Here is a 17,021-nt window from a genome sequence, read left to right on the forward strand (position 1 = left end):
ACTCCTTATGCTCCTGACATATGGTGATAATCGGATTTTTTTTAACACAGGAAGCTCTGTGCTATTTATCTCCTCTCACATGCTGTGTGTGTGTGTGTGTGTGTGTGTGTGTGTGTGTGTGTGTGTGTGTGTGTGTGTGTGTGTGTGTGTGTGTACATATCTTACAAGAAACAGTTAAAGCAGTCCGTTAAGTAAAACCACAAAGTCTGCATCCTCTGCTTTTCCGTACATGGTAAAGTGACTAAAAAACCACATGCACGCGCACACACACACACACACACACACACACACACACACACACACACACACACACACACACACACACACACACACACACACACACAGAGAATGTCCTTGAAGACTCTTCCATTTATAGGCCTGACTGGCTGTCACCGTCAAATAGTGTGTTTTTCCTGTAACCTAGGAAATAGTTGTGACACTTTATTTGACAATAACGATGCAAGGGGAAAACAAAGTATTTATATATGAATATTTATATATATATAATAAATCAATCATATGTTTCCTTAGCCAGCATTGGATAGTCTTGTAAAATGAGGTACATCACACCATCCCGGTCTCTTAAATAACAACACAAAATTAAGTGTAACCACTGAAGCTCTTCTTCTGTTGATTTCTGTATGGATTCTCCTCATACTGCACAACATCACCTCACTCCTACAAGTGTTGCCAGCGTAACTAGGATAAGCATCAACCAACCACTGGATGCTGGCACAGTCAGTTGAGTCCTGCTTTGGCCAATAACAAAGCAGTATCCTTTTCTGCTTTTACTGCAGTGGCAGGATGCTTCCTGAAACACAGAACAAAATTCAATGTACTCCTTGAATCCAGCTTTAAAATAAAATAAAATAAAATGTTTATTTATTCCTTACTTGAGGGTCTCAGTCTCAGGGCTCGGCTAAAGTATTTAGGGAGAAGTTTTCCCTCTGTGTTGCCTGCAGTCAGTAACACGCCGTTTTCTGACCAGAAGAACTCAATACCATCTGTGCAGTGAGATACAAAAAAAACACATGTAAGGGAGCTTCTCGGTAGACATAGAGGCTGAATTGATGATAGGATGGTAGTGTTTATTAGGTGCAGACTTTACCAGCAAGAGCCTTAGGGACATCAATATACACGGCTAGATCACAGTCTTTCCTCATGCCTGGCAGGGAGATAAATGAGTGGAATGCATTTGTCTAAAGGTTTAGTTGCGCACACACACACACACACACACACACACACACACACACACACACACACACACACACACACACACACACACACACACACACACACACACACACACACACACACACACACACCACACACACACACACAGCTTACCACTGATGACTCCATCCTCCCCTGGCAGGCCAGGTGCCAGGTGGATGTGGGTCCTCTGCATGCGGCTCAGGCCCTGCTGCTGGATGGAGCTCCAGTTGCGGAGATATGTGCCATGAACGGCCTCAGCAGGGCAATCCGGGGAACCAGCTAGGACCGGATTCAGCTCTAAATCCTGTACCTGAAACACAATTATGCAACAACTATTACAACAGCTTTCAAGATGAGGCTTCACATGAGGGTTTCTTTCAAACAATAAAGTTCTTTAACACAGAGACAAACTGTCATTCCGCTAGATGTGAGATCTGTAGATGAAATATAACTTCTAGCAGTGGAAGACAGTTCTGAAAAATGAAGGGTGAAATCTTAATCCCAGGACACCAAGGGGTCATATACAACGAAAACTCTGTTTCAATGCCATCTGCAAATGCATCTGTGTATGATTCAAGAGAAGGAAAAAACCAGCACCAAAGCAAATACAATTAAAGTTGACGATGCATTTAAGCAGAAGAGCCTATGCTATTCCCAAATGTATTTTTGCACCTTCACCCTGAGCGGATTTCACTTCATTTAGATGATTCAAATTTGATTTTCATTTCTATTTGTTTCCAGAGGGCTAACAGCATATGTCACGGGAAATGTGATTGGAATTGATCTTTTGAAGATGTAAATTGTTTTATTATATTTGAGTGCATGCTGCAGAACAACAAGGAGTGTGTTGTACTTGCACAGGATCTCCCTGTGTTTCATTTACAATCAGAAGAAAGCAGTCGAGGTGAAAGTATTAATAGATTTGGTAATATTATGTTCGACAGCTTTGTTTCATATTCTGTTCACTTGCCTGTTTATTTTGAAAACCCTGAAAGGTGGGGTCTGTGTGTAAAACATGGTTGTTAATCCATAAGGTAATAGTTTCATTTGGATCAATTGTGCATTTGACTGTATATTGGACTATATTGGTATCTGATACTCACACTCTCGCACTGGCACTCTACATTCTTTGTGTTGCGGTGTAGTGTCTCATTCTGTCTCTGATTTGTTTGTTAGCCTACCCAGAGGGATGGAACATTTCTCTATCTTGAAACAATTTTGATGGAAAATGAATTAAAATTGATTAAAGATCTATATGCACCCAGACCGATATACCATCATGTGAAAGTTGTTATTGGAAAAATTAAATATCCTCTCAGGAATACATGCACCTCATCATAGATTTACTGCCATGCATACCTGTACTGAATGGCCCTGAGTGGCTCGAATCTGCAGGCGGCCGTCCTCTGGATGGGGGCGAAGCTTAAAGCGCTGCTTGTCGTTTGTAGCCACGACTCTTTCTACATCTTCCAGAGAATATGAGCGGAAACTGTGGGTGAGAAAGGAGCTCCTCCAAAAACAGGAAGCCATCTATAAGAATGAGAGTTTTAAAGGTTAGTGTGCAAGTCTGAAAACATTTTAAGTGACAGAGAATACAGCTGTTGGTGTAGAAGGAATAGTTAGTAGTAGCTTAAACCAATATTGAATATCAGGTCACATGGTAAGTAGTATTTCTGTAGGAGCCCAAAAAGGTAACTTCAATCACAATTATCACCTTGGCATAATTGATTAAGGGGTGCATGTGTGTGTGTGTTTGCATGTATACACCTACACCAATCAGCCATAACATTATTACAACCTGCCAAATATTGTGTAGCCCCCCTCTCAGCCCTGACGTAAAGAGACGTGGACTCTGACAGTCTGCTTTGGCCCCAAGACGTTAGCAGCAGATCCTTTAAGTTTTGAAAGTCATGAGGTTGGGCCTCCATGGATCAGGCCTAGTTGTCCAGCGTATCCCATAGATGCTCAGCTGGATGGAGACCCGGGGAATTTAGAAACCAAGACATCATCTTGACCTCTTTGTTGTGATTCTCCAAGCCACCTCCTTCCATTGCTCTGCTGTGTCTGGTTCTGATGCTCACGTTTCCATTGTAGGAGGTGCCAGTGGTGGACAGGGGTCAGCATGGACACCCTGACCAGTGTGCAGCTAAACAGCCCATTACACAACAAACTGTGTTGCACAGTGTGTTCTGATGCCTCTCTATCAGAACCAGCAGTAACTTTTTTTTTCCAAAATCTATTTATTGATTTTCTTTGGCAGACAGTACATATCAAAACAAAATCAGTCCATACACATATCTCAGTATGAGGTAATCAGTGTGCAAGCAGTAACTTTTTTAACAGTTTCAGCTCCAGTCACTCTTCTGGTAGATAGGACAACAAACACTTGCCAGACTTCACTCCCCACTCACATCAATGAGCATTGACCGCTCACGACCCTGTCATCAGTTCACCAGTTTTCCTTTTATGGACCACTTTTTATGGTGGAATGGGAATGTAGGGAATGTACCAAATACTGGAAGTGATCTGGAAGTGATCGAGTGAGGAGTCATTTGTTTGTTTTGATGGAGAGAAACCAAACAGAGCAACATGGTTACATATTAGGACATCCTTGGGTCTCAGAGTGAGGTGTCAGACCTCAGATGAAAAAGCATCATGTCTCCGATAAAGGTCCGACATAGCTCTGCAAAACTTTCATCATGTGTCAGAATTCAGATGAAACGGCCTCAGACCACATAGCCTCAGGGTAAACAGAGTCAGGCTAAAAGGAGTCAGACTTACTGGTAAAAGTGTTCCGTTGTTTGAAAAATTGTCTCCAACTTTTTAAAAGTGTTTCATTTTTTGTAAATTTGTTTTGTCCTTCAGGGCCACTGTAACTTTTGGTCCACAAGAGCTGCAGTTTTTGAGATGCTCAACCCAGTGTCTAACCATTACAGTTTGCCCATTATCAAAGACGATCACATCCTAACCTTGCTGATATTGACATCCAACATATAAACTTCCGGGACAAAACAGTCAACTCACTTTCTAACATACTTCACCCACTGACTGGTCCCGTTATTCACCTCTCCTGTCAATGTTCAGAAAGGTTTGGCTGATCGGTGTGTGTTTGTTTTTGTGAAGCTTATGTTTGGAAGTATTTCGATCTGTTACACAAGTGGAAAGGAAAAAAAGTAGGCAAAATGAGACTATGTTGTACGGTTAAGAACTAATTTGAAAACCAAATCACTTCCTTTAAAAGTATGCCTAAAAAACAAACCAATGAATAAGTGCAGGAAAAGATCCATTGGAATGCTTTTCATTCAAAATAAATTTTAACACTGCTTACTATAAATTCCCACCTGCATAGGAGTTTTGTCAGAGAGCGGAACAGTACTAGTTTTTGTATTGTTACTAGAAATTGTGTCACCCAGAGCAAACTGTAAAGGGACTGTAGAGAGATCACCTGTACCCATGTGAAGACCCATCTGGTTTGCCCCATGGCGAAGAGCATAAGACATGGATTTAGACAAGCGGACATCTCTGTCCTGGTAGGGGGTAAAAGAGAAAGCAGAGAGAGAGTGAGAGAGAGAGAGAGAGAGAGAGAGAGAGAGAGAGAGAGAGAGAGAGAGGAGAGAGAGAGAGAGCAGACAGACAGACAGACAGACAGACAGACAGACAGACAGACAGACAGACAGGACAGACAAACAGACAAATAGACAAACAGACAAACAGACAAAGAGACAGACATGGATTTAGGCAGACAGACAGAGAGAGACAGACAGAGACAAAGAGAGAGACAGACAGACAGACAGACAGACAGACAGAGAAAGAGAGAGACATATATAGAGAGAGACATAGAGAGAGAGAGAGAGAGAGAGAGAGAGAGAGAGAGATCTTATTACAACTTTGGTTTATATATAGCACCAATGACGTTAAACTTCCTTACCATTGTACTGCCTTCAATACAGCCAAGACAAGACTATTAATAGAAAATAATTCTTTGGATGTATAAAGAGACAGGACAATCTCAGTTCATCACAATCTTATACCTCTCCACCACGACTTTCCTCGCCTTCCTCTCCTGCCTCTGCCTCCTCTTCCTCCTCTGTCACTGTCCATTTACACAAACGCTGTCACTCAGATCTGATTTTACGCAGTTAAATATTGTAACATGAACTGTGTTGTTTGAAAGAACTCACTTGTTGTCAATAATAATCCATGTCAAACGTGCAGCAGGCTGTCACTTCCTGATTGTTCTCGCTCCCCGCCTGTAGATGGCGCTGTGGCGTCGGTGCAATAATCTGCTGGCACCAAAGAGGAAAAGCTGCATTTTGTCCTGGAAGAAAACATCACCCAGATATCAGCTGCAGGTAAGAAATATCCAACATATCCATGCGATTTATGACATTTCTCAGTGGAGACTTAGCGATGGACACTTAAAGGCAACTCACAAGTCATGCCACTCGATACAGAAAGGACACATGTTTCCTGGGGCTCTCGGTGTTGGAGTTTTACACACAGGCTAACTATTGTTAGCATAATTGATCTGGACCTTACAGTCTATGGAGCTTGCCTGTAGATAGATTATTTGGGGTGTTTTAGTTTGAACATTAAGGACACTGGAAAGCTTACTGGGATTAGTTGTATTAAAAAGCTTCTGCTGAGTTCTTTGTGCGACCTGTCTGTTGTGCCTTTTTTGATTGTCTTGATATCAACGATTTTGATGTGCAGCTTTTGTGTAATCTCAGTATACACTCTTTAAAATGAACATAATAAAGTCTGTGGGTTGTAGACGGGGTGGCGGGTGGGTCTCCTTTCTTTCTCTCAGTTAATTTAAATGTTAAAGAGATTTGTTGGCACAGCTGTGTGATTTTTTGACTGTATTGAAAATATGAAAAGCAAACATTTAAATTCTTTTTGCGTTATCCTTTTCCTTGAGCCTCTCTTAGCGCTTTTATGTAAGAGTAACGTGTGATGTTTATTTCTTGTTCGTTCTTTCGTAGGCTTCACTCAGATGAGCTCTTGTACGAAGCTGCCAGCTGACTGAAGAATCCTGGCCTCGTCACCATGGAAACGAAAAGGTAGGACCGTGAACAGACAACCCTGAACGATCACTGCACGAGACACGAGAGACCGTAAGTTACCTTAACCAGTGAAATGTACCTTACTTGATGTGTCCTGGAGTATTCTGCTTTGAGACATGATTATGTTCCTCTAACCTCGAAGTTCACTGAAGGTAGCTTAAAGCTACTGTGGGTAGGAATGGTGTCAAAAACGTTACTTTTTTTTCTGCTGGGTTGGAGAAAAGTCATAATACCCATCAGAACTCATCCATTAAGTGAAGTAATTTGAGGGACTATTGCAAAATTTCTGCCTTTGTATTAAGCAGTGTTATTATTCCCCTTGTTTCCAGTTATGACGGACTAATCATAGATAATCTCAAATCCTCTGTCCTGATTGGTTAAGGGGCGGCCCCTACTACTCCTCTGATTGGTTATGAGTCTGGCACTATCATGACTGCACACGCAGATCTGTGTTGGGGGGCTAAGAGGAAGGCTGTTTTTCGAAACCGCCTACTATAGTAGCAGTAGTACTGATTTGGCCAACGTCAGTATGTAGTTAGTAGTATGTGAACAAGAAAATTTCACAGCATGCATTGGACCAGTCTGCCTCGCGTACTGTTTCCCACAATGCACAGCACACGCTCCTTTTTTTCTTTTTCCTTCTTTTTTGACGGGAGGAAATCAGTTTTTGGGTGCTGTGAAGGTTATTGAATTACATATAAACCACTTCCTAACTTTTTGAATCATAAATGGAAGCTAAAGAAGCAGTTTCTCTTTCGGCTTTGCCGTTGTTTACTTCCGCTTTCCGATTAATGATTTAAAATGTTAAGAAGTGGTTTATATGGAATGTAATAATTTTCACAGCACCTAAAAACGGAGTTCCCCCGTCAAAAAAAGAAGAGAAAAGAAAAAGCGGAGCGAGTGCTGTGCATTGTGAGAAACAGTACACAAGGCAGACTGGTCCAATGCATACTGAGAAATGTTCCCGGTCAGTAGACATCCAGGAGTTTTGGCTTACTGCAGATTTTGCTCTGTTCACATACTACTTACTACATACTGCATTTGTCAAACCAGTACGTACTACTAGTATAGTAGGCGGTTTCGGAAACAGCGGCCTGCTACATACTACTTACTAATGTAGTAGGCATTAGGTATTGCCTACTACATACTGCGTTTGAATTTAGTATGTAGTTTGACTGTTTCTGTTCGATCTGTGTGCAGTACGCTGGACCAGACGTCATTAGATTTCCTGTTTCGGAAAGCGGAAGTAAACAACGGCGAAGCCGATAGAGAAACTGGTCTTTAGCATCCACTTGTGATTTAAAAAGTTAAGAAGTGCTTATGTGTAATTTGATTACTTTCACAGCACCAAAAACTGATTTCCTCCCGTCAAAAAATAAGGGAAAGAAAAAGCAGAACGAGCGATGTGCATTATGGGAAACAGTACGCGAGGCAGACTGGTCCGATGCATACTGTGAAATTTTCCCGAATCAGTAGACATCCGGGGAGTTTTGGCATACTGCAGATTTTGCTCTTGTTCACATACTACTTACTACATACTGAATTTGGTCAAACCAGTATGTACTACTAGTATAGTAGGTGGTTTCGAAACAGCCTTTGTGTGCCAAGCGACTCTAATTAGCTGATCTCAATCAACCTGTTTCTTCCCCACTGTGGGCGAAGGTTTCCATGGTGATTGTAATTGCTGTTAGGACTACAGGTGAGATGGCTGTTTTATTGAGATTCAAGTTTGAAAACACATCTTAATCTTTCGTCTTGGTTGCCTACAGCCTAAAGCACATTGTCCTGTAAAAAGAACCTTCAATGCCTTTGACAGTGTGAAAGGTATAAATGTGACAAGTCAGAACTGGACTGTCCTGAATGAGCTACACGTTGTGATGTTGTAATGGAGTTTTAGGTGTAAAATACTAAAGTAGTTGTTGAAAAGGCCAAAAATAAGTGGAAAACATCAGTACATTTTTATGGGCACAGAAGAAATGTGTCAAAGAGTCTATCTATTTTTAGGTTACCTGGCCTTAATAATACTGCCCGTTGTATTTTCTTGGTTAGAACAGTGCCCTCTTTGAAAAGTGCCCTGGCTCTTGGTCCAATGTGCCTTGTAATGGGGCCTCTCACTGGGGAAAACATGATAAGTGATGTCAGGGAATGTTTTGCCAGTAGACATACTGTGATGAAGTGCCATTTCACTTTGTCTTTTTTCACTTGTTTTCTTTTGTTCAGGTGATGGAGTTCCATCAGCATTCCAAACAGCTGCTGTCAGCTCTGCGTTCTCAGCGCCAGCGGGGCTTCCTTTGTGACTGCATTGTCCTGGTGGGCTCATCTCCGTTTCCTGGCTCACAGGGCTGTTTTGGCCTCCTGTTCGCCTTTCTCCCACATGTTCTACTCAGATTCCCCGGGGGTCGGTGGTGGGAACGGTACCAGCAGCTCTGTCACACTCGACAGCGACATCGTCACGGCTGCTGCTTTTGGCTTGCTCTTGGACTTTGTGTATGAAGGTGTGCTACAGCTGAATGAGTCTCCGCCAGTGGAGGATGTATTGGCAGCTGCAAGCTTTCTGCACATGAACGAGGTGGTGAGAGTATGTAAAAGACGACTGCAAAGGCGAGGGCCTCTAGCCGAGGCAGACAGCACCCGCTCTGAGGAGAGTGCTGTAGCGAGGAGGGCCACAGAGACAGTGAGGCAGGGTGGGTGTGAACCCATGGTGGCCATGGCAGGTGATCACTTGAATCCAGCAGCGATTGGCGGCATCACTCTCATCAGTAACCACAGCAGAGAGGAGTCAGCTCAACTATGTGAAATCTGAGCAGAGGACAGGTGGGGGGGTTGCATAAGTCTAGAGCTCAGACTCCCCTGAGCCCAAACCTGGCTGATACCACGCAGCCTGGCATGGACGCCCCTCCTCTGCCACCAGGCAGAGAGAGCTGTACCTGGGATAATCACAGGCCGATCTGATCCTACCTCAGGAGGTCATGACAGATTAAAGACTGGAGATCAAGGGGAGGGATCATCGCGCTCTGCAGTCCATGCAGCTCTACAGAGTCCTATAGGTACAGGCTTTTGTTAATTTTCACACTATAGTCACTTAACGTAAAGAAATACAAACACTAGAGTAATATCTAAGTTCCCTTACACGTCAGTGTCACAGGGAGAATAGCTGACAAACTGAATGCCCAACATTTTGAATACAAAAATGTGTTTGATTTCATAATCTTTGCACTTTTTTTTCCTCTGTACTAAAAGTCTTGTGCTAACTTGTGAATAAAATGTTCCCTTTTTTCTGTTTATTCTTAGCCACAGTGGTAACCAGCAGCCTTCCTCGTCCTCTTCGTCCTCAGTGCCAGTGAGTCAGGCCAGAGGTCAGTCAGTGGTTTTTCCTCCTTACTCAGAATCCAGCCTCTGCCCCAGCCCCCGTCAGCAGGACACACCAAGACTACCCAGTGAAGGTTCTGTCCGGCACCCCTCAGAAGGTGATCACAGAGGTGCATCAGGCGGAGAACAGCAGATGGTCATGATAATCCAAGCATCAGCAGCAACCTCACACAGGGAAATGAGCCAGACACACTCACAACTGCAGAATGACTTCCCCCAGATTCGAATCCGAGTGCTGTGTCTCTGCAACACCAAAGCCTGGACCTTCAACTCCGCTCAGACTCAAACTTTAAAGGGACCTGATGTGTTACTGGTGCTCATCCCACAGTTAGACAAGAGAGATCTCTTCTGGGTGGAGTGAGGACAGATGGCAGAGATGAGGAGAATGTGAAAGTCAAAGTGGAGGCCATTGTCATATCTGATGAGGAGTTAGAGGAGGAAAAGGGGGAGAGTCCAGAAAGAGAACCAGTGATGGATGTAGACGATGAGTTTGAAGAAGATATCCAGGAGGAGGATCTTAACAATCCTCAGTATCTCTCCTCCCACCCACAGGGCCTTTTACAAATGACTTCCCAATCTAATGACTACTCCTTCCCCCTCTCTCCCTCTTCCTCCTCCTCTGGTGGCCGGCCCTTCCTCCCAGGACACTTCTTCAACCTCTTTCGCTGCGTCCATCAATCCTCTGTCCACAGCTCAGAATCAGTCAGACCCTCCTGCCTACTTCCAGGACTTCCAAGACTCTATGGGGACCTTTGCGGATGATGTGCCCACATGTGAAGCCTGTGGAAAGACTTCTCATGTACGTACACGCTGCGGCGCCATGCCATTGTTCACACGCGTGCACGTCCCTTACGAGTGTCACTACTGCTACCGGAGCTACACACAATCAGGTGACCTGTACCGACACATTCGCAAAGCCCATGACCGCTCACTGCGCACCAAACGCACCAAAGCGGACATGGAAATGTTAGAGCCCTCCCCAACCACCACCGCCACCACAAATACCACCTCTCCTCTAACACACAGACACATCTGTGTTTGTCCTACTCCACACATCACTTCAACCTCAGATTCTAACTCTAAATTGAATGGAGCTGCGTCAAAATATTTATAATTTCAGAACTCAACATCCAGCTCAACTTACAAAATATATTATCATATATTTTATACACACCCTGCATAAGCTCTTGCTTTCTTTTGTACTGAAGGCATTTGTTCCCCATGATTACAGAAATACAATACAGTCATACACACATACACACATCATCTTTTTTGCTTATGAAGGTACCACAGTGTGAAGAGGTAATTTAGTGGCAGGGATAAAAAGAGATGGTTCAGTTTTTTCTACATTCTAAGGAAAGGGGCTTCACTGCCTCATCTCTTATCTCCTTTTCTTTTGTAAGGAAACAATTTATTGATATTTTCCTGAGTACACACTGGGCATGATGCTGTTCTTGTACTGCATCCTCTAAATATTCTAGTTTCACCAGAAGAGCCATCTCAATAACATCCTTCAGATATAAGTGCATTGGGATTTTCAGAGAACTGCAGCTGTTGTTTGAAGTCCTCATGGATCCTCCCTTCTATAGTTCTCTGACCTCGTGTTTTTTATGGAAAGAGGTTTAAGGAAATCGATGTGTGTTTTACTTAGGCTCCAGCCAGTAAACACAAGTGATACCTGCATTTCAAAGAAAGCTGGCATGCTAGACATTCATGTCAACATAGAACTCTAAAGTTTGATTGTTTAAATCCTTTTTTTTATTTAAAAAATGGTTCCTTTGTTAATGAATTAGTGCTTCTTTTATACTCTTCATATAATTTATGATTTGTGTATGGTTTATTTTATCGTCAGTTTTGATGAAGCCAATACACTCATAGCAGATGTTTACAATATATTTAATATAGTAGGAAGCAACACTGCAAAATAGCTTTTAATCTTGCCTTTGTTTTTGTTATCTTTTTCATCCTCTACACATTTTCTTGAGCAGTAACACAGCAAGTTGTGTTCATTGATACATTTTCCTAAATATGGTATCTGACCTGAAAACATTTAAGTGGTTTATCACATTTCAAAGATACAATATCAACTTATAGAGGTAATATTGTGAATTTGTGGTTTCTTGTCCAAACTTCTGGATTTTCTATATTGTGTGATAACATTTCACATGGCATTTCCATATGGACAGTTTTAAGTTGTAAGGAAAGGGGTTTGATTATTGCCTATTCCACTTCCAGCCTACTGTTACTATGTTCACATGTATTTGTGAAGTAAGGGAAAGCAGGAAAACAGTTTTCGTAATTCCCCCTCAATGTACGTTTTCACTTTTTGCTCATGTGACTGTTCCCCCTGCAGTTTTCCCTGTAGTGACAGAATACGCAGAACAAGCACCCTTTAACTTAGTCTCCTCTAAAAATGTTTATATTTAATGATGTGCCTCAATGACTGTTGACACTGTTTGAGTTAGTTGTCATGTCATTTAAACAGTTTTCAAAATTGTTTCTGTAGAATATGAATTATTATGTACTCTTATACACACATGAAGATGTACAACTGGATACTAAGAAACTGGATCAGAGACATTTGGACAGGTTTCACGCCGGCTTGTGTGCACAATCTAGATGTCACCACCTGTGAGTAAACAGTTTAGTGGAGATGAGGGTAAATATATTTCTTTGCATTACACAAAGCACAGGCTGGCCAGTCAACCACATTTTCATTTTTCTTTATTTCACTACAAAACACATATAAAAATATAAACATTGAATCTGTTATCACACTACAACAACACAGGGTTTATTCTTAAGTCTCCTCACACACTGTATCCAGTTATCAGAAAAACTGTACATGCTGAGGTGGTGCACCGGGCCTCCTCTAGACAGTATGTTCTGTCCTCTCTTCAGTCCTCCACTGGCCCATGGATCTGTGAAGATGTAAAATTTCAATGTTCTTTTATTTGCAACCACCTGATGTTGTAATAAATTGACTGTTGTCAACGTAGCAGTACTTGTCATTTCTCCATATGGATATACAAAGTAAGATTACACCACACAGTCCTGATGGCAAATTGCAACAAAAACTCTAATCATACCGACTGTGTTGAGATGTCACACAGTGTACTAACCTGAGGACTTGCATCCTAATATTTAAGATGGAGAGTAAATTGAAATGAGTCTATCTGGTAAAGTAACATTCTGATAAAAATTATGATTTGCCAAATTGTGTTCAACATATGAAGGATGAATTGCCAAAACAGGTAACTCCGTTTTTTAGAAATTTGAAATAGATTCCTAATAAAGTTATCTTTTCAGATATCTCTGATTAATAAAGGTCATTGTGACTTAGTCAAGACACCAACTTCAGTGATTGATCATACCAAAAGCTAGTATAGAAAAAAATATGTTTTTGAAACATTTTTTTTATTTTTTTCAAAAGTAAGATACTGTTTTTGCAAATTAACTCTTCATATACAGATTGTTTATAACATCTAATACAATATAAGATGGCAATTTATAACTATGCAGTACTTGTAAGGAATAAGCATTAGGTTAAGAAGTTACATACCAAATACAAACATACGCCCAGTGCTTTTACCTTTAATTACATAATGTAAAGCACTGGGCGTCTTCAGTTTTACTTGGACCTTATTCAACTCCAGTTCTCACAGAGCTGGGGTGCTGTGTTAAATGTTGAGGAAAACAGAATTCGAAGGTTTGCTACTAATTTAAAACTGTATTTAATTGAAAATAGTGGAGAGTTAAAATCAAATGTTTATATTTAAAAATGTACTTAATTTATTAAACATATGCACAACAAAATGATCAAATCTTTCAGTTTCAATATTTTGATCTGTTGTATTTGCATTATTTCAATTAAAATAGACTTTAAATGATTTGCAATAATCAAATCCTTTTTTAAATAAACATTTTACACAGCATCCCACTCTATAGGAATTGGGGTTGAAATCTGTTTTTTGGGGGGGCTTTGATTTTGTCTCTGATTCTCTTCAACACAGAGGTATGATTATGATTCATCTTTAAAAAGTATTTAAGCTGAATTTAAAAAAAGAATACTGGTTTACATGTGTGAGTCTTATCTTAGATTAAACTTTATTAAGCATTTAAATTCAAGCTTTATAAAAGTCAACTTACCGCCTCAGCCAACTCTGGCCAATCCATTGCCATTACAACCGTGTCATCAGAGTTTGGAGGTGTCTCCAGGTTCCAGTAGGTCAGTTTGTCAAACACTGAGGATAACTTTACTGTCCTGTCCTGAACACACACATGGATAAAATTCAGCATCACATGGACATGGTTACAAAATTGTCACTACCCACTCAGATTCACGTTTGATTTAATGCTTTCTGTCAGTGCTTTGCTCCTCTGTGTAAATGTTCACACTGCTGCTCAGTGAGTACAGTTAGTGTGATAGAAAGATGGTAACAGTGTTGTTAACCTCTTGGTCAGAGCCGGGTTTGTTGACTTCTTTCAGCACCAAGCCAGTGTAGCCTGTTGGACAGCTGAGCTCCTGCCCCTTCAATGCTCGTCCTCTGAATGACACTGTCTTCTCTGTAGGGACAAAATGCACAAATGAGTGATGTCAGAGATACTTTATATCTGTCTGAAAAACTATAAAGCATGAGAAACCCCATTTCAAAACCATCATGTGACTACTTGTAGGTCTGACTTGCAGGTCAGATTCAAAATTGTTGCATCAAGTCATCCTTAGTATCATTCTATATAGGCTGGCAACCTGTCGAGGGTGTACCCCATTTCTCACCCATTGACAGCTGGGATAGGCTGTGTTACAGTCTACAGTCTACAAGAGAGGCTTTGAACATCACAAAGGCAGATGCCAGACATATTCTGTACCTTGTTTGCAGTCTTTTGTGGTAGCAGTGAAGTATTGTGAGACCTTGGCCGGCCCGTTGTGTTCAATCTCACATGGCATCAGGTGGACAGAAACCCTTGGTACCTGGCTCACTGACGACCCAAGTTGAACACGTGTTACACTGGTGTTACAGGACATCCTACAACCAGAAGAGAGAAGAGGACAAACAGTTACCACCAAAATGAACTCTTGAATTCTTCTCAAACCTTTGCAGACTGATGACGAGGTTAGTTTTGCTAAGGAGTCTGCTAAGCTATGGCTTCAGGAACAAAGCAGTCCCTGAACCCTGCTGATTTAAGAGGTTTTTTATTTTCCAATTACAAAAACCGGGATACTGACAGTAAATGCAGTCTTCTAACACACACACACACACACACACACACACACACACACACACACACATATATAACAATCTTTTTATTGAGGTTTGATTTTAACAGAGGGCAGAATAAAAAAAGACAGTTCCTTAGTTCCTTTAACAAGAGTGCCTGATTCATTGCAGTTAATAAGACATTTTGGGAGAATTCATAAGTAAGTAAGAATAATAATGAATTATAACAACATAAATTACAATTACCAAATGAGATGATAATGTACAACCTCAGGGGCAATCAAGGAGAGTTTAAAAAGATCTGGGGTGATTTTCTTTAATTCTTGGAGACAGAATCTGTAACTCCTCTACACTCTCCAGTTAGCAATGCAAATAGTGACAACTTACATAAGTCAAGCCTACTCTGGACGGCCCTCTTATGGGATTGTGATCAATTGTGCAGAATAATGTACTTTCACTCTCTGCATCTGAGTGTCTTGACTCCCAGAAATGTAATTTATGGCTTCTAACATAATATCTTAAGTGCAAAACTATCTCAGAAGCTGTCAGGAGCAGGTCATGGTAAGGTTTGGTAGCTTTAGTAACAAACTATGTGCACTTCCACGAGACTATGCAGTGTGTCTCCTACGCAATACATAGTTCCATAAAAGTGTGCTCTCCAAGCTTATCTTGAACACAACTAAACATTTTGCATTTTGTAAAATCATAAATATTCATTTGCAAGCACCGATGCAACATTACCTTTCTGCAGTTTCTCAATCTGAATTACATGTAAACCTCTTCCGGTTAGCGCTGAGCCAAGCATGTGATTGGACGAAATCTTCTTCTTCTCCGTCAAGAGAGATTTAGCGGGTTTTTTCTGTTCTATCATAGAACACCGCCCTCTCGTGGCGAGGCACTATTATGCCTTTTAAAAAACAAAAATATGTCTTACTTGGACTTTTTTACTTGTTTTTTTATTTAAAAAAAAAAAAAAATAAATAAATAATAATAAATAATAATAATAATAATAATAATAATAATAATAATAATAATAATATAATAATAATAATAATAATAATATAATAATAACTAGGATTCCGTAGGCGGAAGAATAATAATAACCCTTAGGGTTACAATAGGGCCTTCGCCACCAGCGGTGCTCGGGCCCTAATTATAATAACTCAACTGTTCAGGGAACACTTAGGCACTTAACCTGACCCTTCTCCTCTTTTCCTCAGGGGTAGAATGAATCAGAAGGTCAAAAACCCAGCTCTTATTGAATATTTAGCACTGAATATTGAATGTTGAACGATATTGTTGACTTGTTTGTTGTGATTAGCTGTGGCTACATTATCTTTAAAAAAAAAAAAAAAAAAAATGGCACTTTTTCCGGCACTAGATGGCAGAACCTGTGACCAATCAACTTTGTCGCACTTACTAAGGTTTTCCCCTCCAGTCTAAATTCTTGCTCATGTTGTACATGGCTTTGGACAAAAGCGTCTGCTAAATGAAACTGTAGAATTGTAGAATTGTAATATTAAACTTTAATTATATAGCACTTTTCTTAACAAGGTAACAAAGTGCTTCACAACAAAAGAGCAGAGAATTACAAAGCAAAAAAAACGGTGCAAACAGTGGGGAGAAAAAGACTGAAGCAAAACAAGACATCTGAATGCAGAACAAATTCATGAATTAGGGGTGGAGAAATGCCTTCTTGTATAAAAATGTTTTTAGTGAGGATTTAAAAGCAGTTAAGCTTGTGGACTGATTAATCGTCAGTGGCAGGGAGTTCCACAAACTTGGAGCTCTGATTGAAAAGGCCCGGTCACCTTTTGTTTTGAGGCGGGATCTTGGCACAACCAGCAGAGAAGCGTAAAAAACAACTAAGAATTTCTAGCAGCCTATGTAGCCATGAAAAACAATAATTGGCATAATAAATAGTTTAGGCTTTGGATTTTCAAAAAAAACTTTAAAATAGACTCTTAGTTTACTGTCCAAGATAGGAATAGAACTGAAAATAAATAATAATAACTCTTATTATAGTCTTGATTTCCCGAAATGCTGTCCTTTTTGTAACCTAATTTAATTTGTTGCCTAGTTTGCCGAGGAAGTACTTTACATGGATGAGAAAAGTATTAATAATCCCCAATACCTTGTTGTCAGTTTCATA

At 40.7% G+C, this 17,021-nt stretch overlaps 3 protein-coding genes across 3 annotated transcripts; 1 reads left to right on the forward strand and 2 right to left on the reverse strand.

Annotated features, from left to right (window-relative positions):
- Positions 1-460: 460 nt before the first annotated feature.
- trpt1 (tRNA phosphotransferase 1) lies at positions 461-5,483 on the reverse strand. Its single transcript, XM_034689982.1, is given in 8 exon segments — positions 461-811; positions 894-1,004; positions 1,109-1,165; positions 1,348-1,525; positions 2,575-2,703; positions 2,705-2,745; positions 4,661-4,745; positions 5,245-5,483. Coding segments are annotated over 8 exon segments (696 nt in total). The 5' UTR covers positions 5,317-5,483; the 3' UTR covers positions 461-788.
- A 3,021-nt stretch (positions 5,484-8,504) lies between these two features.
- Positions 8,505-12,648, forward strand: zbtb3 (zinc finger and BTB domain containing 3). Its single transcript, XM_034689980.1, is given in 11 exon segments — positions 8,505-8,603; positions 8,605-9,018; positions 9,020-9,109; positions 9,111-9,200; positions 9,202-9,288; positions 9,291-9,328; positions 9,573-9,877; positions 9,880-10,274; positions 10,276-10,438; positions 10,441-10,496; positions 10,498-12,648. Coding segments are annotated over 11 exon segments (2,004 nt in total). The 3' UTR covers positions 10,765-12,648.
- On the reverse strand, positions 12,358-15,719 carry rnaseh2c (ribonuclease H2, subunit C). Its single transcript, XM_034689981.1, has 5 exons — positions 15,611-15,719; positions 14,520-14,677; positions 14,104-14,216; positions 13,800-13,919; positions 12,358-12,571 (listed from the first exon to the last, which is right to left on the reverse strand). Exons 2-5 carry the CDS (start codon positions 14,674-14,676, stop codon positions 12,548-12,550), a joined length of 414 nt encoding a protein of 137 aa, XP_034545872.1. The 5' UTR covers position 14,677; positions 15,611-15,719; the 3' UTR covers positions 12,358-12,547.
- Between the last annotated feature and the right edge of the window lie 1,302 nt (positions 15,720-17,021).

Source organism: Notolabrus celidotus, chromosome 8 (assembly GCF_009762535.1).
Source record: "Notolabrus celidotus isolate fNotCel1 chromosome 8, fNotCel1.pri, whole genome shotgun sequence".
Classification (NCBI taxonomy): Eukaryota; Metazoa; Chordata; class Actinopteri; order Labriformes; family Labridae; genus Notolabrus; species Notolabrus celidotus.